This window comes from Harpegnathos saltator, unplaced genomic scaffold (assembly GCF_003227715.2).
Source record: "Harpegnathos saltator strain DR-91 unplaced genomic scaffold, Hsal_v8.6 scaffold244, whole genome shotgun sequence".
NCBI lineage: Eukaryota > Metazoa > Arthropoda > Insecta > Hymenoptera > Formicidae > Harpegnathos > Harpegnathos saltator.
Window position 1 is genome coordinate 649,626 of NW_020230033.1, and position 23,409 is coordinate 673,034.

Here is a 23,409-nt window from a genome sequence, read left to right on the forward strand (position 1 = left end):
AGAGCATTGTTTTCTTTCCGAAGCGATTTGGCCGTGCCATCGATGTTGATGCTTCGCCAGGTGAAAGCCACGATTTTTTGCGTTTGGGATTCTCGAAATATATCCACTTCTCATCGCCAGTAACAATTCGATGCAGGAAACTCTTTCTTTCATGTCGCAAAAGCAAAATTTCGGAAGTAGCTCTTCGATTTTCCATCTGTCTCTCAGTCAACTCATGCGGCACTTATTTTCCTTCCTCTTGAATTTTTCCCATGGAATGTAAACGTTTGGAAATACCTTGGCGAGTCATATTTAATGCCTCCGCAAGTTGATCTTGTGTTTGCGTATTATCTTCATCCAATAACGCTTGCAGATCGGCGTTCTCAATTGTTTTTGGTCTTCCGGAGCGCTCCTTGTCCTCAGTATCGAAATCGCCATTTCTTAAGCGTTTAAACCAATCTTCACAGGTAGTTTTCGATGGTGCATGTTCGCCGTAGGCTTTCTCAAACAAACGACGTGCTTCAGCTGCACTTTTTTTCAAGTTAAAGCAGAAAAGCAAAGCTTCCCGCAAATGCTGTTTATTTGATACAAAACTCGACATCTTCGTTGTTAGAAAAAATATTTTTGCGTTGCGATATATGTTGGTATTACGACTGGTTATTGTTAACAAATGTCCAAGCTATAAAAAAACACAACTTCAGACACGTATGTCGACTACATGTGTCGTTAGCGCCATCCATGTGTGAAACCCGGAAACTTAGTTGCGCACCTAGTATATGATCTGTCATGATGGATTTAACAGTTATAACTTTTATAATCTAGCGAGATATAATTATATTAGCTTAAAAAGTTATATTAAAATGTTATATTGTTATATTAATAAAATACAGATAAGATATAACCTTTATATACATGACAAATATATGGTGAATGATAATATTTTAATAATTTATGTTAATAGGTGGCTGAACCAAGAAAAGAGAAAGAGGGAAATTATCTGGACAATGCATTTGCAAAATCTAAACCGTCTTAAAAAGTCCATATCATCATATTTATTAAATAAATCTAGACGAGGACGAACTGTATATTGTTTGCGAATCACCATCCTTATTTCTAAATTCTTCGTTGTCATTTTTATTATCATAAAGAAATTTATTTTCGTACAATTCTGGTCCCATTTTAATATATAATAAATTATATATAATATAATAAATAATATTTCGGATAACCTAACCATTGCATCATACGCTTTCTATCCTCATCATGTATTTATCTGCCAGATAAGTGGCTTATACGGTACTCCAAATACCGTGTAATATATCGCTCAGAATTAGTCACTTACCAGAAACAAATTTTATCGAAAGAAACATCGAATTAGAACAATGCAAGTCAGCTATTTAACCATTAGTTAAATTACCAGATAGTTTATTTGAAGGTGGAACAACCGGCTCTTAAAGAACGAAATAACATTTACAAAATTTTTACTTTTTGCACGTTTTATGAGGTATTGAATCTTTATCATTATTTATATCAATTATATCAACAATTTCAGCAACATTTTTGTGGAATTGAAAAGAATATATTTAATATACTTTTTATAGATGTTCATTACGTTTTCTGTTGATTTCTGAGATTTCTGTGATTGTGTTAATCCCGCGTTCTGCTATATTAAGTGACATTTTATAAATATAAATTTTAAGAACTGCACTAGGATTAAGATGGGGAAATATGTAAACTCAAAATGTTTATAAGATTATAAGAAATGGATAAAACTAAAAAGTATCGGATTAACTTGCATAATAGATCGATATAGTAATATAACTTTTTAAATACTTCTGAACTGATTCAAATCGTTGTAGGTTTTACGAAAAAGATGCGAAAAGATATTCAATTTTTTAAAGTTAGGAGTATTTCTTATATAATCATTTATATATTTATCGTTGTTCTGTTACAGGAAAAGGACAAGCCGAACAGTACAACGATGAATGGCTCACCAGGTAATGCCGGCATGGGTGATCAAATGGGTGTTAAAATTGAGCCAGCAGAAGCTGAATCATTGTCCATGTCTGGAAGTAGTGGCATTCTTACCCCCGTTAGTCCTTATGCTTGTGTAAAACCGCCGACACCTACGCCTATCAGCCCAGAGCAGGACGAACTGATAAACAGGCTGGTATCTTTCCAATGTGACTTTGAGCAACCGAGCGAGGAAGACTTAAAAAGAATAACTGTACGTATTACATTTTATATTCGACTTTATATATTATCAGTATTATTGATTTATGAATATTTATTTTATAAAAGTAAAACAAGCCTGAGAATAAAGAAGTTTTTAGAACTTTAAAAAAAAAGTATTTTTTAATGTATGTTTCCACATATATTTTGTACAATAAGTACGAAAGGCTTTTTAAAGGCTTTAAAAAGCTTTTCATATTTTTACTTAATCTTTTGAGTACGAAAAAATATAATACAAGAATATGCTCTATGTGACTGTGTGACTGAAACTCAGAAAGATTGACAAACAATTAATTTGATAACTAGCAATGTCAGATAGAGTAGAAAAAATTAGTTTTCAACATAATATAATAAAACTTATAACTAGAATTATTACTAACAAACTAAGAAAATAAATATACAACTGAAGTTTCTGAAAATAATTTATAATGAATTCTGAATGCACATACATATTTGCTCATAGATTGTAGCGAACATCTTAGTTTGAGCGCATATATACGCATATGCATTCATGCATGGAGAATTCTTAAAGCGTTAAAGGTATATTTTTTACAAACAGAATTTCCAACAGAATTTTCGACAGAAATTTTTTCAACAGAAATTTCAACAAACAAAATCTCTCAAGAAAGATATGTTCTCGTTGTTCGGATAGTTTCTAAATAGTTAATCTAAAATCAATAATGCAAAGTTTTAAAAATTACATAATAATGATTTCTTGTATAAAAATATATAAAATAATTTTTCATTAAATAATTTTTTGAAGAAAAAATAAACAATTTTCGATAAAAATTAATTTCATTATTGTGTTTTTCTTATTATGTTCTGAAAAGAAACCCTACCAGGTCTGTAAATATGAAACCGGAATTTGCCCATAGATGGCCCTAGCTGTCAATGTAGTTACCGTCAAACCGCGTCATTGGCGCCATTTCCATTTGTTGACATCTGACAAAGATTTTCAACTTACAACAATACAAGTTTCATACAACAGCATAGTTTGTAATAGTGTTGAACATGTCGAATTTTGTGCCTGGAAGCTACGATTTGCGGACAGCATTGATTTTCTTACCATTTGAAGAAAACTGCTGCAGAATCGCATCGAATACTTGTCGAAGCTTACGATGAGCATGCGCTTCGTAAATCACAGTGCTTTGAATGGTTTAAAAAATTTAAACGTGGCGATTTTTACGTGAGAAACGAAGAACGTGGAAGACCACTGAAAAAGTTTGAAGATAGCGAATTGCAAGCATTGTTGGATGAGGATGACGCTCAAACGCAACAACAACTCGCGGATCAATTAAATGTGATACGAGAAGCCGTCTCCATACGTTTGAAAGCCATGGGAAAGATCCAGAAGATGGGAAAATGGATTCCACATGCACTGAATGAAAGACAGCAGGAAAATCGAAAAACCACTTGCGAAATGCTGCTCGCCAGGTACAAAAGAAAGTCATTTCTCCATCGAATTGTGACTGGCGATGAAAAGTGGATATATTTTGAGAATCCTAAGCGTAAAAGATCATGGGTAACTCCAGACGAACCATTGACATCGACTGCAAGGCCAAATCGCTATGGACGGAAGACAATGCTCTGTGTTTGGTGGGATCAGGATGGTGTGATCTATTATGAGCTGCTAAAACCTGGCGAAACCGTTCATATTGAACGCTACCGATAACAAATGATCGATTTGAATCAAGCTTTGGGTGAAAAACGACCAGAATATCAAAAAAGGCAACGCAAAGTGATTTTGCTTCATGATAATACACCATCACACACAGCAAAACTGATCAAGGAAATGATTGAGGCGTTTAGTTGGGAAATACTTTCGCATGCAGCTTACTCACCAGATTTGGCTCCGTCCGATTACTTATTCGTATCGACACGCACTTGCTGAGCAGCGCTTCACTTCTTCCGAAAATGTACAAAAATTGCTCGATAACTAGTTTGCCTCAAAAGAGCAATAGTTTTTTTGGCGTGGCATCCACAAATTGTCAGACAGGTGGGAAAAATATATAGCTAGCAATATGGGCAATATCGCCCTTCGAATAAAATATTTTTTATCATTTTTATACAATAAACGTGTATTTTCTATACAAAAATTCCGGTTTCATATTTACATACCTGATATATATGAACGAATAATTTGATGACAGAAAAATGACTGCAAGGTAGAAGTCAATTAGATTAACAACTTTTTAGATATTTTCCAGTCAAGCTTCACAAAAGTAATTTCGAGGAAAACGCGTTCAATATTCTAATACCGATCATATTAAAGAGATCAATATATATGATTTTATAAAATCCACACCATGTGTATCTCGAAATCATATTATGAACTCCTCTGAACATTTCAGCAGCGAAAATTTTCTACAGTACTGAAGTATTTGCAGAACAATTTTCTTTTATGTGTCATTTCTTTTATGCTATGTTTGAATTCAACTACGCTAAATCAATACTCTTATCCATCTTTTCTTATCTTTATAATTATAATATAGTTAAGTTTAATTTTTATGTTTTTTCATTATTTTAAACCCCTATTTTAAAACCCTTTCAATACACCAAGAATTTACCAAATTGCATTCCCCAGCGACTGAGAGCCATTTTATACTAATTATATGAGTGGTTTTTCTTCTTTCAGTTGCCAAATTTTTTTTGCAATTTTTTTATCTATTTTTATTTTATGACAGATTTTCAAATCTTTAAAGTAAAAATTAAAACTTATATCACGACTGTTTGTGACAGACTGATTATAATCAGAGTAACAAGCATATGTCATTTTGACGTTGAATATATAGTATATTTATGTAAATGACTTTCAGTAAACAAAGACTGACATATTTAAGTTTTTAAAGAATATACTTATGTTTTTATAACAACATATTCCGATCTAGCGTTGTAATGTCTTATTTTAACATTACAGTCAGCATTACGTCTATATCAAAATTTAACATTTGTACATAATAATTCTTAATTGCCTTTTTTGTCTAATAATTATTGTGTTGCTGGATATGTTCGTAAGCCAATTTGTCATCATCATAAATATCGTCGCTTATTGACTGTTGATTATTTTCAGTGTTTGCTAGTAAATATAACCCGTGGGAGGCACACTCCATTTCCGTACTCACTTCAGGCACACGGGTGCGAATTGGGATCTTCAATTTTCAACTTCTTTCTTATATCTTCGATACAGTAATAAATAAATTTAAGTTTGACCATGTTTTTTTATGTAAAATTTCCTCAGGAATCGATTGGTGCTATTCAAATTTCGTAAAAACTCTTACATTTTTTAGAAATATTAATTTTATAAAAGGTCATTTCTACAAAAGTCGATTTTTACAATTTCTTCTGTATTTTTTTGTTATGCGATACAATAAAACAGACTTTAATGGATTTTACAGTTAAGATGTTGTACTGAAATAAAAAAATTACCTTAGTAAAAAAAATATAAACAAATATTTTTTCATGTGCTTCGAAGTTTAGATATTTTTGAAGTGTAAAAATAGGGAAAAATGAAAGATTTATGCATAGAAAATAATTTTATTCATATTATTAACACAGAAAAAGTATACAAAACATATTAGTATTTCATTGGAATGCATTTACGCATAGTGTACATAAACCTGACCTGTGGTCATCGCAAATGCGCTTCGCACATTTTGGACATCTCATGCGAGTGCGCCCTACCCTATCATGCTCGCAAAGTGCACCGCACTCGTGTCTCTTCTATTATCTTGAATTATTGTACGGCTGGTACATCAACGCGTAACAATTTGCTAATTATTTTTCTAATATGATGTCGCAAACGTTGCATCTCTAAGCGGCGTCGTAAGTGAGGCTCAACAAGACTCATAGCCAGATTTTTTATGAACTTCGAACGAGAAAGTATTGGGTTATCGGCCTGTAAATTATATAAAACGCACGAATTGATGCTGGCTTGGTTAAGCATGTTATAAAAAAATTTTAGCGGCCATCTTTTCGTGCGTCGTGCAACAGAGTATATGTGACATTTCTCGTCAAACGTATCGGTAGCGCCTTTACAAGCATTATAATCCATAATTATTTGCGGTTTATTCGTTGTTGCATTTATATTCGTATTATGGTATACAGAAGATAATAGAAAGACTTCTTGTTTTTTTTTAGGAACATAAGAAACTAACGTCAGATCAGGTGTAAACACAAAACGAGATGAGTCTACTGCAGTTGCTATTTTTAATGTAGATGGAATCTCTTTTTTATTTTTTCTGATTGTCCCAACAGCCCTTAATTGACGTTCCTTTTTTAATTTTTCGAAAAGAGGCACTGACGTAAACCAATTGTCCATAGTAAGAGTGCGCCAAGTTTCAGTAATAGAAGCCATTTCAACTAATTTACGAACAAAGTATGTTGGTACAGAATCATTATTTTGTGGTGTTACTTTGCCCACATACGGAATCGCCGACACCATATAAAAATGTTCTGAATCATTCAACATAAGAATTTTTAATCCATATTTATCGGGTTTGTTTTTCATATATATGCGAAATGAGCATCTGCCTCTAAAAGAAACTAATTGTTCATCGATTGTACAATTATGTGAAGGCTCATAGTTATCAATACAATTTCGCATGAACATTTCTCAGAGCTCTCGAATCGGAGCTAATTTGTCAGTCGCCCTCCGCTGTAATTGTGTGTTTTTATCATCAAAATGGAGCATATGAATTAAAAATTTGAATCTATTTTCAGAAAATGTCGCTCTATAAATACCGCGTCCGAATTCTTCCGACCACATATCTGACGTATTTAACTTATATTCTTTGTAAATTGCGCTAAAATAAGAGACGCCTATGAATGCATTAATTTCAATTTCATCTGTCGGTATATGATAAGATTGAATAATCAAATTCGCGGCTCGTAAACGTGCGACTTCCCGGACAATTTCTTCATTTGTATGAGTCACGATTTTGTCCACAACATTATTTGTAAACAATACCTGGAAGGCCTGTAATGGGCTCTTAGCATTAAGGCTTCGCCTTTCGGAGAAGCGGTAAATTTTGTATTCCCGCTTGAACGTCGGCCACGTCTATCAGGCGGATTAGTACACCATTTCATGACGGATTGACTCGCTTTCATTGTTTTCCGAGGACGGCCTCTTGAACGCTACCGCGCAGCAGCGGTTATCAGTCTTTGCCTTTTCGATGCGTGTTCAGCCTCTGTCTCCAAAGAATCATCCTCTTCACCTTCTTCTTCGCCTTCCTCTTCGCCACTCTCTTTACCGTCGTTGCCTTCCTCTTCATCAGACCTCTCGTCACCCGAAACAACGAAATTGATATCTTCATCATCGGAGTTGCGTCTATCATCATCATCAAACGAGTCCTCTAAGATGACTTGACACACTGATGAAGTTGTACATAAATTGTACCGACGCTCTTCAGCCATTCCATAAAACTGTTTAAATTTTGACATGTTTATTATTGTAAAATTTACTGGTTTCATAATTGATAACTTTATTAAAAATTCATTAAAACAACAATTATAAGCTTAACAGGACGATTAAAGTTCATGCGATCACTAATATACTCATATAAATAGAGTAAGGAAGGGTAATATGGAATACCATTTTTATTTTTGCGATTATCTCGGACCGTATTGGCTAAAATATAATAGTTCAGGTTAACCCACATGGTATTCCATATTACCCGGCATATTCCATATTACCCTTCCTTACTCTATAATTATCAAGAAAATTTAATTTTATAGTGTATAAAATATAAGGAAATAATTATTCATGTAAAAAACTACTTACATTTCGCAAAATGAAGCTGCTACGTATCAAAAAACACTTTCCTGTAATTTTTATTGAGCACCAAGTTTACAGCGTCTACAGGCACAGGTGCGAATACGCACCAACATCAACTTTCGACGTTTGCCTCTCGGAGAGTAAAGCGCAATTGACACTGTATATCATGGTATCAGACATTGGAGTTCTCACACATATTTAACGTAGTGGGGAAAGACCTGTGTTCTCACTTGTCTCTAAATACTCAACTTGAAATTTTCAGGAGGTGCAAATTCGCACCCATGTGCCTTCTACGGGATAACATTCTAGCACGTACAAATGTTTTGTAAATAATATAAAAATAAGGTTGGGAAAATTATTTTTAAAAATTAATGTGTTATCCATTGACCGTTATCTATTGAAAAAAATGACTTGTTACCGTTATCGTTATTTAAGGAGTAACGAATTGTTAAAATATTATTATCATGTTATATCATATTTTTTTTTGGAATACGTTTTTTACCCATATTTTGTATATGCGTATTTTATATAGGCAATATAACGACAAAAGTAATGATTATATTCGTTATTATACCCAAAAAAATTGTATGTATGTGTGTGTGCGTGTACATGTGCGTGTGTGTGTGTGTGTGTGTGTGTGTGTGTGTGTGTGTGTGTGTGTGTGTGTGTGTGTGTGTGTGTGTGTGTGTGTGTGTGTGTGTGTGTGTGTGTGTGTGTGTGTGTGTGTGTGTGTGTGTGTGTGTGTGTGTGTGTGTGTGTGTGTGTGTGTGTGTGTGTGTGTGTGTGTGTGTGTGTGTGTGTGTGTGTGTGTGTGTGTGTGTGTGTGTGTGTGTGTGTGTGTGTGTGTGTGTGTGTGTGTGTGTGTGTGTGTGTGTGTGTGTGGTGTGTGTGTGGTGTGTGTGTGTGTGTGTGTGTGTGTTGTGTGTGTGTGTGTGTGTGTGTGTGTGTGTGTGTGTGTGGTGTGTGTGTGTGTGTGTGTGTGTGTGTGTGTGTGTGTGTGTGTGTGGTGTGTGTGTGTGTGTGTGTGTGTGTGTGTGTGTGTGTGTGTGTGTGTGTGTGTGTGTGTGTGTGTGTGTGTGTGTGTGTGTGTGTGTGTGTGTGTGTGTGTGTGTGTGTGTGTGTGTGTGTGTGTGTGTGTGTGTGTGTGTGTGTGTGTGTGTGTGTGTGTGTGTGTGTGTGTGTGTGTGTGTGTGTGTGTGTGTGTGTGTGTGTGTGTGTGTGTGTGTGTGTGTGTGTGTGTGTGTGTGTGTGTGTGTGTGTGTGTGTGTGTGTGTGTGTGTGTGTGTGTGTGTGTGTGTGTGTGTGTGTGGTGTGTGTGTGTGTGTGTGTGTGTGTGTGTGTGTGTGTGTGTGTGTGGTGTGTGTGTGTGTGTGGTGTGTGTGTGTGTGGTGGTGGTGGTGTGTGTGTGTGGTGGTGGTGTGGGTGGTGGTGTGTGTGTGGGTGTGTGGTGTGTGTGTGTGTGTGTGTGTGTGTGTGTGTGTGTGTGTATAATTCTCCATTGGTTATTTATTATGGCATATTTACTATGTATGTTATGGTAAATATCCAATGAAAGAAAGCTGGGTTAGTTAAGAAGAAAGCTAGCTGAATTATAATGTAATTAAATGATATTTCAGTCATTTTTATGAATTATTTTTGAAGTATGAATTATTATAAATAAAAATATATTTATAATATGTATATATTATAAATAAAAAATGAGATTTTTTCATAAATTAGAAAAATGTAACACGATTATTTAAGGCATTTTTTAATTTTGTGCAATCGAGTTAGTATGTAAAGAGAAGGAAGAGGGGAAAAGGAGGAAGAAGAGAGAACTGAGAGGTAATGGATTGTAATAAAAGAAGAAAGAGCTAGACTTTTATCTTAAGAGATGCTGTTCTTTAAATAATTCTTACACTTGTTGAGAAATCATCTTACAACTAAAATCTCAAATGTTATAGTTATCTAACGAAATCAATTTTATGTATTTATCTTATTATACATTATTAATTAATTTGTTTATTTTCATGATAACGTTACTTGGTTAATAATTGGGATAACTATCTTATCCTTACTTTAATGAAAAAAACTATCAAGTTGTTAGTATATAGAAAGTAATTTGTAACGATGTTATAAGTAACACGTTCTTTTCCAACCTTGATAGTAATACATCTTAAGCATGGGCCATTGTCAGAGCTCATAAGCATTTCTTATTTTATTATTAAATTTAAACAACTGGTTGTAGTTAGTAAAATAGTAGATGATGGAACAATAAATGTCATACTGGATGGATATGGCAACACTATACAGTATAAAAGACTACCAGTTATACGAAAAATGCAGCTTTGTTTTTTAAAATAATATAAATGAAATAATAAAGTTTTATTTTTTATTAAAATAAGAAAATTACCAGAAACTATTTTTTTTAAACTAAATAGTGAAGTTATATATATGGGAAGCAATAATATTTATTGACGTTAAAGCATTAATTTATTTAGACTAATTCATTGATCAAATCGGTTTTGTATATTTAATAAAATGTATTAAATCTAAAAAGAAACATCCTTTGTACTATAATTCATGCAAAATATATATACAGGGTGTCTCAGAACTTTGGCACACGGGCGTGGAAACGCCTAACTTTGCGCTGTTATAATTAAAAAACTATTACGATTTTCACATTATGGCACAGGACTTTTTTGTTCTTCTCACTTAGTTCTATGTCCCTACGGAGCCCGTGTGTCAAAGTTCTGAGATACCCTGTATACAGCACGTTAAAGTATGGTACCTTTAGTGATGTTTATTTTTTGCGATAATATAACCATTATAGTGATAATCAATGAAAGATCAAAATCTAACATTAAAATAATGCACACTTGCTATGAACTTAGAACATTTTTTCAACTATGTAAAATATTTGAAATACGAAACAAAAAATGCAGAAGGGACACATATCTGTCTAAATAATAGGCAACTCAACTGACTGGATAGAGTGTTATTCTGAGAATCCCACACACTTTGATAATTTTTTTATTTTCACTATCATATTGCCAATTTTCGAACAGTCTTCAAAAAATTTAGACATGATCTTTCTGAAAATATTAATTAAAAAAATTATTATAAGAAGTCGATTTATTAAATTTCTGCTATGACATTCTTAAGTACTCAATAATTAAGATTGAAAATTAAAATTGTTTAATATACAGGGTGTTCCATTTTAAAAATCGCACCTAGATAAGTTTTCAACGAAGCATTTTCAGCAAAAATGTTTTGGACAAAAGTTGTATGATTTTAAAGGGGACATAAAATAACTAAACTATTTTGTTTACAAATGGCACCACTTTCGAAATATTCACTAATTATTACTTTTCTTAAATGGAAACACAATTTTTGATTACACCGTCTTTTTCTACCAATTAATTTAACCAACTTTTGTCTGAAACATTTTTTTATTTGCCTAATATTTTTTGAGATATGTAAGGAAAACTTGATAACTTTTTCAATATTTAACTTATGATATCTCGCTAACTATTTGTCAGAAGAAAAAGTGGTACTAGACTTTTTTGTTCTACTTGGTCTCAAGAATATGTTGTTACAATAGCGCCCTGACTTTTGTTAATTTGATGATTTTGAAATTTCCAAAAGTCAGTGGAGGAATCGGTGAGCGGGGAGTTAGATGATCAGTCCTCCGTCCGTTAGTACTCGGTGGTGGAGGCGCTGAGGATTGGGAAAGAATCCTTCGCCCTGTCCTGTCCCTTTTCTGCAACATCCGGCAGGGACACAAGCCCTTATAGGTGTCCTACCAGATGCAGCGGTGCGAGCATGAGCCTCCTTAGTGGTGGTGGAGGTGGTGGTGGTTCCATGCCTGTCCCTGCTCCTCGTCCAAGGAGCCCGCGCCGCTGCCTGTGCTTCCAGGCGTACGCCTCTGGCAGCGGCAGCGGCGCTGCCCTCGATCCTCCACCCGTCGGCGGACCTTCTCCGCCGTTCCTTTGTGCGAATAGCAGTATCCAAATGCTTAAATAGCTGTATTGTTGAAACTGCTGAGAATACTAATCATGTTCATGTTAACTTTTTTTTTCTAATAATCCATACTATTGTCTCTCAAAATATCCTTTCTTCCCGATTTACCCTGTACAAAATAATAATTAACCGCTTAGTTGGGATTGACGCACTTTTCCGTCAAAAAAAGACGTGCCATAAATGGTATTGACGCACTAATGTGCACATCGTTTATTTTTGTATTGACTGGTCTGATTTTCATAAAAATCATATTTTAAGATTTTTGAGGTTATTGAATAAGAGTTTGAGGTCAAAATATGGCAATTCAAAATGGCGGACCAAAAAAATCTATCTAATTATTATGAAACTCGGTACCTGGGAGTTTTTCAGGTGACTGAATAAGAATTTGAGGTCAAAATATGGCAATTCAAAATGGCGGATCCAAAATGGTGGACCAAAAAATAAAAATCTATCTGATTATTATGAAACTTGGTATCTGGGAGTTCTTTAGGTGACTGAATAAGAATTTGAAGTCAAAACATAGCAATTTAAAATGGCGGATCCAAAATATTTCTTTATTGAATTTCTGAAAAAAATCTAGTTGCTATATATTGTCTTGAATTTTCAAGTTTTAAACTTAAATTCCTTTTTAGCAATCTGAAAAATCTCTAGATATCAAATTTCACAATAATCATAATTTCCTTTTTTTTACTACTATTGGATCCGTCATTTTAAATCTTGAAATTTATATTCAGCATCTTGGAAAACTCCTACATATTGAATTTCACGAAAAATCAGATATATTTTTTAGCCATTTTGGATTTGTTATTTTGAATTTTCATATTTTGACCTCAAATCATATTCAGCCACCCGAAAAACATTTTAATACCGACGTTTATGAAAATCAAGTATGATTTATATGTTGCCATTTTAGGTCAGTTGATGCTGTTTCTCAGTGCCAACAAAGTGATTAATGGTTAGATGGAAGATTACAAAGTTATAAGATAAAAGACAAATATATAGACACTACGAATCAATCACTATATATTAGGTAATAAACTTCATTTCTGTCATTTTTCGTCTCCAAAATTGATTTGTTTTGAAGGGAAGATGAATGAATCTTAATCAAAGTAATTTCCTCTATTATCTACTACTTTTTTCAATCTCTCCGACAACAAGGCAATTCCACGAATAGGTAGAACGCAGTGTCTTTTTGCGGCGATCCATTCATCCACCCATTTTTGGATTTCTTCTGTAACTGGAGAAATATGTGTCCCTAAGTGTGTATTACATCGACCGGAAAAGATGGTAATCCGATGGTGCCAAGTCTCCAGACTTGACTACTGTCCAGAGTACGCTGGATGTAGAAGGATTTCTCATTCAAGTTCTAGAAGTGTCTGCTTCACTTTTTGTAACATGCGGTTGAGCGTTATAAAAGAATGACTTTGCGTCGATGGATGGCTACGGATGGTGTCTTAATCAACTCGTCACTCAATCGGCATAATTGCTGTTGGTGGCGATTAGCTATAACGATTTCATTTGGATACAAAGTAATACAGCACACTCTCTTGGTCCCACTAAATGCAGAGTAAAATTTTATACCCGTGAATATTTCCCTTCGGTGTTGAAGTGGATAGTTGGCCAGGCTCCACCCATGATTTCTTCTGCTTGGGATTATAAAAATAAATCCATTTTTCATCGTCAGTCATGATACGCTACAACAAACAACTCTTTTTTTCTTTGTTTAGCAAGCAAAGAAGTTGCGATAGACAAACGATTCAAAATGGCATTTTCTGACAACTCATATGGTAGCCATATCCCTTTCTTGTAAGTTTTTCCTGTGGCATGCAAGCGTTTTGAGACGGTCATTAAAGTAATATTTAACGCTTTCGACAATTCTAAAAGCGTTTGAGCTGGATTCTCATCAGGCAATTCTTGCAGTTCAACATCTTCAAATTTTTTCGGCTGTCCGGAATGTTCTTTGTTTCTTACGTCAAAATCACCGTTTCGAAAGCATTCAAATCAAACTCTATATCTTCTTTCCGATGGAGTTTCATCACCATACATTTCGGACAATAAGCAATGCGTTTCAGCTTTCCGTTTCAGGTTTTCTTGAGTTAGAAGTAGTGAAAAAGTATATGTCGGAAAAATAGTTTATCACGGTTCATTTTCAATCGATTGGAAAATCTCTTTGGCGTCGAGAAATCTAACCTACGACTGAATCACTTTCAGCAATGTCTAAACCATAATATAACAAACATGCGACTTCACCTTCGAAACTCGCCAGCGTTGGAGCCGCCACCCTCTAGTAGCGAGCGGCAGAAATTAAGTCTACCACCTAATATATATATGTATATCAAGCAAAGTACGTATAAATAGCATAGTACTGCTACATAACATTTGCTACAAAATGTAGCAAATTAAAAATTGAAGGATTCTGAGGTCTTCTTTCTGCATTCTACATTCTGCATTCCAATTGCAAAATAATACTACTGAAATAATTTTCTTTGCTCTTGGCGAAGTTGATTCACAAAACCTGTAAAACGTAGTGTCAAAGACACGTTTTTGTAATAGAAATTTTAATTTTAACATCTCGGCCGGCTCAAAAATCTGATGACAACGAAGTGCAATAATTATTGGATAAAAGTAAACACTCTGTCTAAACACAAGAACTTGCTTTATTAATGTCATGCTATTGATATCAGAATAAAGACGTGACCCTGCTATAATGAAAGGAATAACACACAATTCAGAACTACATACAATAAATAGCAGTGAAGAGAAAAAATGTTCCCTTACTTTTGCTTATGCTTTCGGTGGTTAGCCTCTAATCGAACAATTTATCGACAAGTTTATCGATACTTATACAGGATATCCCAGAACAATTTTTACAGATCTCGTGGAGACATCGAACAGATTAAGACAAACATAAAAATCCTATACCGTTTTGTGATATTTATGATAATTATCAAGTTATTTATTACAGAAACCTGACGAGTGAGCGCGCGCCAAAATGGATGATTAGAGAAGCGTTGCAGCCTCTTAGACGACAGAGCGGCCTAGGCCATCTAGGCTGCGTTCCGATATTCACTCAGTCAGTACTGAAATAGTTTGTATCACATATACTGTAGATTTTCAATGCTAGTAGCACCCCTAACAACTGTTGGCGGCGTGCGACGAGTAGGTACAGCGAAATAAGGCTGTGTTCACTGCCAGTACTGAAAATACATAGTTTGTCTCATATAAAATATAAATTTTCAGCGCTGGTAGTGAATATCGGAACGCAGCCTAAAACAAATAACGACGCGTTGTCTTTCCCCTCACCGCACACCAGCAACAGTTGCTGGATCGACTGGGCTATGCTGTGGCCCAAATAGCTGCAACGCTTCTCCAACCATCCATGTCGACGCACGTCCACCCGAGATTTCTCTCATTAATAACTTGATAATTACCGTAAATATCGCAAAACGGTGGGTATGTGAAGTTAGCACCCCAATTTTAGTTTTCGATAGTTCTGATTAAAGTTTTAGCTTCCTTTCGAAGAGTATAAGAGTTCTTTTATATTAACAAAAAGAGTTCCGGCGATCAACAGTATTAAAATAGCAATTGAAAAATGGGGTGCTAACTTCACACCCAATTTCAAGATCGAATTGTTCTGAGTAGCTCATTCGATGTTTTTTGACGAGTACTAGAGTTCTTGATAGATAAAAAGATATTCTGATTATTTTCCAAAAAATTAAAAATTTCGAAAAATTGAACATCAAGCTCGAATAGTTCTGAATGGTCTATCTGATTTCTTTCGATGAGTTCTAAAGTTCCTGATATAAGAAAAAAATTAAATTCACAGAATTGTTTAAAAAATAATTACTAACAGTATTACCGTAATAGACATTTGACGACAAATAACTTTTTAATTACTGGTCGGATCGCTTTCGCCATCATAATTTCTTTTAGAACTCTTAGAATGCTATCCAAAACTGCCTCAGAACTCCTGAAAGCTCTCAAAAAAAATTTCGCTCAGGACTTAGCCAAATTTCGCTCTCCAGCGAGATTTTTTTAAATAGTTCCAAGAGTTCTCATGACAGTTTTAGATAATATATTGAAAATTCTAAAAGAAATTCTAATAATCGATTTAACCAACAACTTAAAACTTATTCCACTAAGGTGGAACATCCGGCGAGCGAAATTTGGCTAAGTCCTGAGTGAAATTTTTTTTTAGAGTTTTCAGGAGTTCTGAGGGTAGTTTTGGATAGCATTCTAAGAGTTCTAAAAGAAATTATGACGGTCGAAAGCGATTCGACCAACCGTTCAGAACTTATTCCACCTTAAAAATCCGGCGAGCGGAAGGACCCCACATAAACCTTATGGAAATTGGGTCCCGGTGAATTTGTCTGAAACTTTGGGAAATGGTAGCTTCTGTCATGCTGATAAAAAGTTATCATTGCACCAAATTGATTTATAGCGTCGTTTAAGTGTTAGTGTTGTTTGAAAGTCAGGAATTGTGCGGTATTCTATGGATAGCATGGGTAGCATATCAGTTGCATATACATATATACATGTATACATGTGTGTGTATATGTATGTGTGTATGTTTGTGTATATGTATGTATAATATGTATGCATGTATGTGTTTTCATAGAAATAGAACAATAATTATAATATATTTTTTAAGAAGTTTCACCGTCGGCATTAGCATTACCCAATGTACACCACGTAGAGGTTGCCCAATCGGAATTTGTACATCTTGTGGCCCTGAAAAGGGCCGGTTTTATTTGTATTCATTTTAACTATTCATTCAAAATATTCATTTTTAAAATTAAATGTTTTACTTAATTATTTTAAATGTTAATAATATTTAAATCATTAGCAGAGTTTTCTTGCGGGGCTCTATTTGCAGCATCGTGAATGTCATGAAGAAGTCTCATTGAAGGATATCGGATGCGCTGTTCATGATGAGCACATGCAGCACCCATCCGTACATACACACATACATGAACACATATACATATATATGACACATACACACATACACGCATACACACATACATATACACACCCACATGTATACATATATATATATATGCAGCTGATATGCTACCCATACTACCCATAGAATACCGCACAATTCCTGACTTTTAAACAACACTAGCGCCTAAACGACACTATAAATCAATTTGGTGCAATGATAACTTTTTATCAGCGTGACGGAAGCTACCATTTCCCAAAATTTCAGACAAATTCACCGGGACCCAATTTCCATAAGGTTTGTGTGGGGTCCTTTGGTTAAGTCCTGAGCGAAATTTTTTTCAGAGTTCTCAGGAGATCTGAGGGCAGTTTTGAATAGTATTCTAAGAGTTCTAAAAGAAATTATAATGGTCGAAAGCGATCCGCCTAGTAATTAAAAAGTTATTTGACGTCAAAGGTTTGTTACGGTAATACTGTTAGTAATTATTTTTTAAACAATTCTGTGAATTTAATTTTTTTCTTATATCAGGAACTCTAGAACTCATCGAAAGAAATCAGATAGACCATTCAGAACTATTCGAGCTTGATGTTAAATTTTTCAAAATTTTTAATTTTTTGGAAAGAAATCAGAATATCTTTTTATCTATCAAGAACTCTAGTACTGGTCAAAAAACATCGAATGAGCTACTCAGAACAATTCGATCTTGAAGTTGGGTGTGAAGTTAGCACCCCATTTTTCAATTGCTATTTTAATCCTGTTGATCGCCGGAACTCTTTTTATTAATATAAAAGAACTCTTATACTCTTCGAAAGGAAGCTAGAACTCTAATCAGAACTATCGAGAACTAAAGTTGGGGTGCTAACTTCACATATCCCAAAATGGTATGGAACTTTTATGTTTGTCTTAACCCACTCTATGCCTCCAGCTCTGTAAGGATTGTTCTGGGACACTCTGTATAGATAACGAGCAATGAAAAAGCTCTGCTAGTAGGATGTAAGCCAGAAGGCAAAAAAGGACTATGAAACTATTTCGTACAATGAAATGTGAGTTATGTAAAATCGTTTATTAATCAAAAAGTTGTGCTCGAAAACGTCAAATATTTAAATGATCCTGTAAAGAATTGTTTGATGTGAAATAGAACTTAGTAATCGGTCCAGTATCTATTTAGTGCAATGATTTGTCATAAACAGATGTTGATCGAATCACAGAGATGTTCAAATAATTGTGGTTTGCATCTAAGGTCCTCCCAAACATTCCTTGCATGTGTAATCAGAACTATTGTAGTTCTCTTATAAATAGTATTCTACAAATTCATAATTTTCTTCATAAATTTTTTATTAAATCGAAATCCGGAGATTTCGTTGGCCAATCGAGAATTCCAATATCTGAATATTGTGTGAACCACTCTTATATTATTTACATGAAAGACATGGACAGCACTATTCTGAATTAGTTAAATTGTCGACATATCATCTCCTGAGTAGAATCTAACGTTAACGCGCTTCTTTTGTGTTCTCATATCGTGTTCCTGCTTAAAAATATGAGAAAGAAGATGAGAAAGATATTAACTACGAAAAAAGAAGAACAATTAACAAGCTTCATATGTTTCTTTCGTTATTGTTTCTTTTCTAACATTCGTGTCCTGTCATCTGAGATAATGACGGACACCTTAACATCGTAAAATAGACGTGTTAACGAAAATCGACCATGACCGCATTATAGGGATGTAGGAGAGTCTATAACAGGGAAGATCACACATCGCATTTCTTGTTGTATGCAATCGGTACGAAATGGATTAAACCATGGGTAGAGGAAAAGACGGAGGATCTTATAGATAAGCCGAAAAAAAATAAAAAATGCTTATCAATGGCTGAAGAGGATATATCATTGATCATGCAAGTAATAACAATTCTTTCCTTTCGATGTCATCAAATTTACTATTCTTAGAACGGTTGCGCGATGACGATTAAACGAAGAAGACTTGCATTGTTATCATGTTGCCCGAAAAATAATTTTAACTGATGCATCGCGAGTAAAAGTATAAACTGCATCACGTTTGCTCTGAAGAAATTAATGCACAGTTTTACCAAAACGTTTGGAGTACACTATCTATAAATCGATGGAAAAATATTTTTTTTCAATAGTTGATCGATGCTCCCATCTGTAAAAGCTCGCTCATTTTCATCGACTAAATTCAAGATATGTTCGTTGCAATCGAAATGAGTGTATCATTTACGTAGTATATAGGATTGGATTGAACATATTGTCCAAGTTCGGAGAACGTATTACTTTCTAGCATTCGCAGAATTTACGCAAAAGAGAATATGCTAACAATTTGATTAATTTAGAATAATAGTGTTGTTCATACCTTTATATCTACTTTTCGTACAATGCAAGAGTAATTTACAACATCTGCACATTGAAATTCTAGATTGGCCAGCGGAATCTTCAAATTTTTATTTAACAGAAAATGTATGGAGAACAATCGTGAATTTGTAGAATTCTGATCATGAGAGAACTAGAGTAGATTTGGTTGCGTACATGAAGAACGCATAGGAGGACCTTAGACGCAAAACCCCAATTATTTAAAAACCCCTATAACTCGATCGACGGCCGTTTATAAGTTTCTGCACGAAATGAATACTAGACCAACTATTGAATTCAATTTCATATCAAACGATTCTTTTCAAAACTACCTAAATATTTGATGAAGAAGCGCTTTAACGCGTGACATTTGGATTAATATTAGGTGTACAAATGAATAATCCAAATTATTTTAAGCAGTTATGAAATCAATATTAAATTGAATAGATTTTCCCGCTCTTTTGTGATTATGCAATGTTGACATATAGCTATTAAAAAGAACATATAGTTTGACGAAAGGCCCAACATAACCTTCAAAAGTATTCAGTTCAGTACAGTCGAAAATGGCAACAGATAAGGTGCATATCCGACACTGCATTCTTTACGAATTCCAACAAGGAAAAAATGCGAAAAGAGCGTGCGAATCGATTTGTTCCTTTCTCGGCGAAGGTGTTGTATCGTACGATGCGCATTTTGGTTTGAGCGGTTTAAAATTTCAGTCTAATCGACAAACAATGCCCTGGAGGCCTTCCGAAGTGCGATAATGATGGTTTGGAACAACTGCTTGCTGAGAATTCGGCCCAAACACAAAAAGAGCTTGCAGAACAATTGAGAGTAACGCAGCAAATGATTTCCGAACGCCTACATGAGATGGGAAAGATCCAGAAAGAAGAAAAATGGGTTCCGCATAAACTCACTGAAACCAACAAAACTCAACGAGTGGCAGCGTGTCTTTCTCTTCTCAATAAGCAGCATCGAAAGTCTTTCTTGTGGAAAATTGTTACGGGCGATGAGAAATGGATACTCTATGATCCGAAACGCAGAAAGTCATGGGTAAATCCCGGCGAATCATCAAAATCGGTCGCAAAACCCAATCGCCTCGGAAAGAAGGTTCTTCTCTGCATTTGGTGGGATATCAAGGGCGTGCTTTATTATGAGTTGTTGGAACTGGGTGAAACAGGTACTGCGGACTGCTCCCAACGTCCATTAATCTGCTTGAGTCAAGAATTGGAACGAAAACGCCCGTATACTGGCAAAGGAAAACGTCCAGTGAAATTGTTGCATTACAACGCCAGGACACATATTGCTTCCAATACAAAAAACACCATAATGAGTCTTGGCTGGGACGTCTTGCAGCACCCGGCGTATTCACCAGACATTGCTCCATCCGATTATCACTTGTTCCGGTTGATGCAACACGCCTTGTTCGATATGCACTTCCAATCAGTGGATGAGATCCGAAAATGGCTTGACGACTTTATCGTGTCCAAAGACGTAACATTTTTCCGAGACGGAATTCATCAGCTGCCTGAAAGATGGCTTAAAGTTATAGAAAGCAACGGCGAATACTTTGATTGAACAATTTAATTTACTTTCTTTTAAAATAAACCTTGAACGTAGCTGAAAAAATTGGATTATTCATTTAATACACCTAATAAAAGAATTTAAATAACACATTTTATTATACCAAATAATTTATTTTCGTATCCTTTACCGCCTTCTGATTCATATGTCATTGTCAATACATAACGCTTTTCTTTTTATCGCTCGTTATTATATAATAAATTGGTTGGTCAGTCAGCTGGCCACTGAAAGTTGGCGCAAATTGCGCAAGAGTTGTAAAACAACATTTTTCTTCATGCTAAATTCATTGCCGATTATTGTAATATGTGCTCCGCACTTTAGCTATCGAAATACGAAGCATACATGTGTGCTTCTCTTAATTGTTATTGCGTTATTGCTTCTAATATGGTTTACGCGAGACCGCGTCTCCATTCAGACGTTATTGGTCACAGCTTAGTGTTACAACATAATTCGTTATTTTTGTTCTACTGCATCGAATGGAGAAAATTCAGAAATAAGATAGATAGATACTAGATATCTTAACTGATGACAACAAACAATGATGTTTCGATACGGCAATGGCTGTATTATCTAACAAGCAACATCCGCGTAGTGTATGTCTCCGATTTCAAGGAAATCTGGCATATTTGTAGAGTAGCCGAAAATAAGAGACCTATATTTTTGTTATCATCAATGGCTCAGATTTAAAGGGTAAAATTACTCTTCAAAGTTTCATCCTCTTTATGCTATCTCGATAACTATTGCAGATAGGAAATAACTTTTTAACCGAAACTTTTTAAACAAAAATTGTATAGTATTTTATAAAAAATAAAATAGGCTTGATTGATGAAAAAATATTTTTAACAATTAACAAAGTAACCATGTCAGGCTTAATTATTAATTTATCAAATTCATTATATGACAGAAATGTTAGCATTTCTTATTCTGAATCCATCTATATATATTGTTTTATATTTAAATTATATGGACATTACAATTTATAAGCGGAAGTGATACCAAAGTGTTAAACAAAGTGTTCGGTTAATATGCGTGAGCGCTTAATCGTTATGCAAATAATGAGCATCTACTTACATGTTTTGAACGCAGGTATAAAAATAATTCAGAACATATTACATAAACTTAATATATAATACATAAACATAAATATAAACTTAATACATAAACGCAGGTTACTGGATATTTTTTTTTTATTTGACATTCCGCAACACATTCACTAACAGAAGTTTACCAATAATTGTAATAATTGCAATAACTGTAATAAACTAGCTAGTGATAATAATTACTCATACGAATATTGTTATTATTCATATAAATGGTAAAATTATTTATTGTCACCAGTCAATTTATTATAGTCAGTAATAGATTTCTGTAAGAATTGCTTTATGTGAATATGAGTGTCTGCATATTTTAAGAAGAAATACATAACAAATGTGGGATTTCTTGGGTCCTTGTGAGGCGAAGTGAAAGAAGTGTCTTGGATTTCACGAATAAGAATATATTTGGCTAAACATCGGTATAAAGTATATTATATAATGTAGACACGCGACTTAACACTTTTATACGTCTGCCCGTCATTCCTGTTCCTTCCTTACTTTTTGTTCTACTGTCTTTTTCTACTATCTTCCGCCCACTCCTCATCTCCCTCGATCCATCTATCTGGTGCCCTCTGTCATAACTGGTTTCCTAAACGAAATACTCGGCAACCTCTTCGCTCGTGCTTCCTATACAAATATGAAAAATTAATAAGTTTTGAAAGCAAAATTAATAATATTAACCACAACAAAAAAAGAAAATGCTGATTTTATTCTTTATAACCATAACAATATTGATACTTGTCAAAAAAGTGTTTAAAACATAAAGACTTTTTACATGACTTTTCACATTTAATTATCGCAATATTACCACAAATACTATATTTTGGCTCATTCTCAACTAAATAACAATATTCTACCGGATTTTAAAATATATTTGATCTGTTTCTAATGTATCCGCTCCGATATCACGAGTATTTAATAAAATTTTGAAATCTTAAAGAAGAAAACTAATTGTCTACAAGTGACTGCAATTTTAATATATGTTATTTAGGTAAGAAAATGCGCGGAGTGCAAAGGGTTAATCTTACTGATAATAAACGTTCTAGTAAACCTATCGAGATTGATAACGGTCAAATCTCCAGTCTGATTGAAAAAGTAATTCATGTTATATATATCACATGAGAGATTGTTGAAATATAAGGAATATCGAAATCCAGCGTTGAGAATCATTTGCATCAACTTGATATAGTTTCTAGATATAATGTTTGGGCTGTAGCGTAAGAAATTTAGTCGATCGAATTTTAGCTTGTGAATTATTACTAAAACGCAATAAGAACGAACCTTTTGTGAAGCGTATTATTATTGGGGGTGAAAAATGGATTGTTTATAATAATGTGATACAAAAAAAAGAAAGATATTGGAATAAACCAGAATAAACCTCTTTAATTTCATCCAAAACCGATTTACAAGGTCATGTTATGTATCAAGATAAACTG

The 23,409-nt window shown here is 34.3% G+C and overlaps 2 protein-coding genes across 11 annotated transcripts in view; one reads left to right on the plus strand and one right to left on the minus strand.

The window, feature by feature from the left end:
- The window catches only part of Ecr (ecdysone receptor), a 385,687-nt gene that overhangs the window by 356,540 nt on the left and 5,738 nt on the right, over window positions 1-23,409 (plus strand). For 9 of the 10 annotated variants that reach the window (XM_025298887.1, XM_025298888.1, XM_025298889.1 and 6 more), the window contains 2 exons: window positions 1,934-2,206; window positions 18,654-18,830. In XM_025298887.1, coding sequence (XP_025154672.1) covers window positions 1,934-2,206; window positions 18,654-18,830 — 450 coding nt within the window. The remainder of the gene's footprint in view (window positions 1-1,933; window positions 2,207-18,653; window positions 18,831-23,409) is intronic. The other variant, XM_025298895.1, reaches the window with a different exon arrangement.
- On the minus strand, window positions 5,741-8,332 carry LOC105187294 (piggyBac transposable element-derived protein 4-like). The gene is made up of 2 exons (XM_011148023.3): window positions 7,991-8,332; window positions 5,741-7,632 (listed from the first exon to the last, which is right to left on the minus strand). The coding sequence occupies exon 2, from the start codon at window positions 6,818-6,820 to the stop codon at window positions 5,945-5,947; it is 876 nt and encodes a 291-aa protein (XP_011146325.2). The 5' UTR covers window positions 6,821-7,632; window positions 7,991-8,332; the 3' UTR covers window positions 5,741-5,944.

Excerpts from the sequence above, each read along its gene's own strand:
- LOC105187294 (XM_011148023.3), bottom strand. The coding sequence starts at position 6,820 with ATGTTCATGCGAAATTGTATTGATAACTATGAGCCTTCACATAATTGT.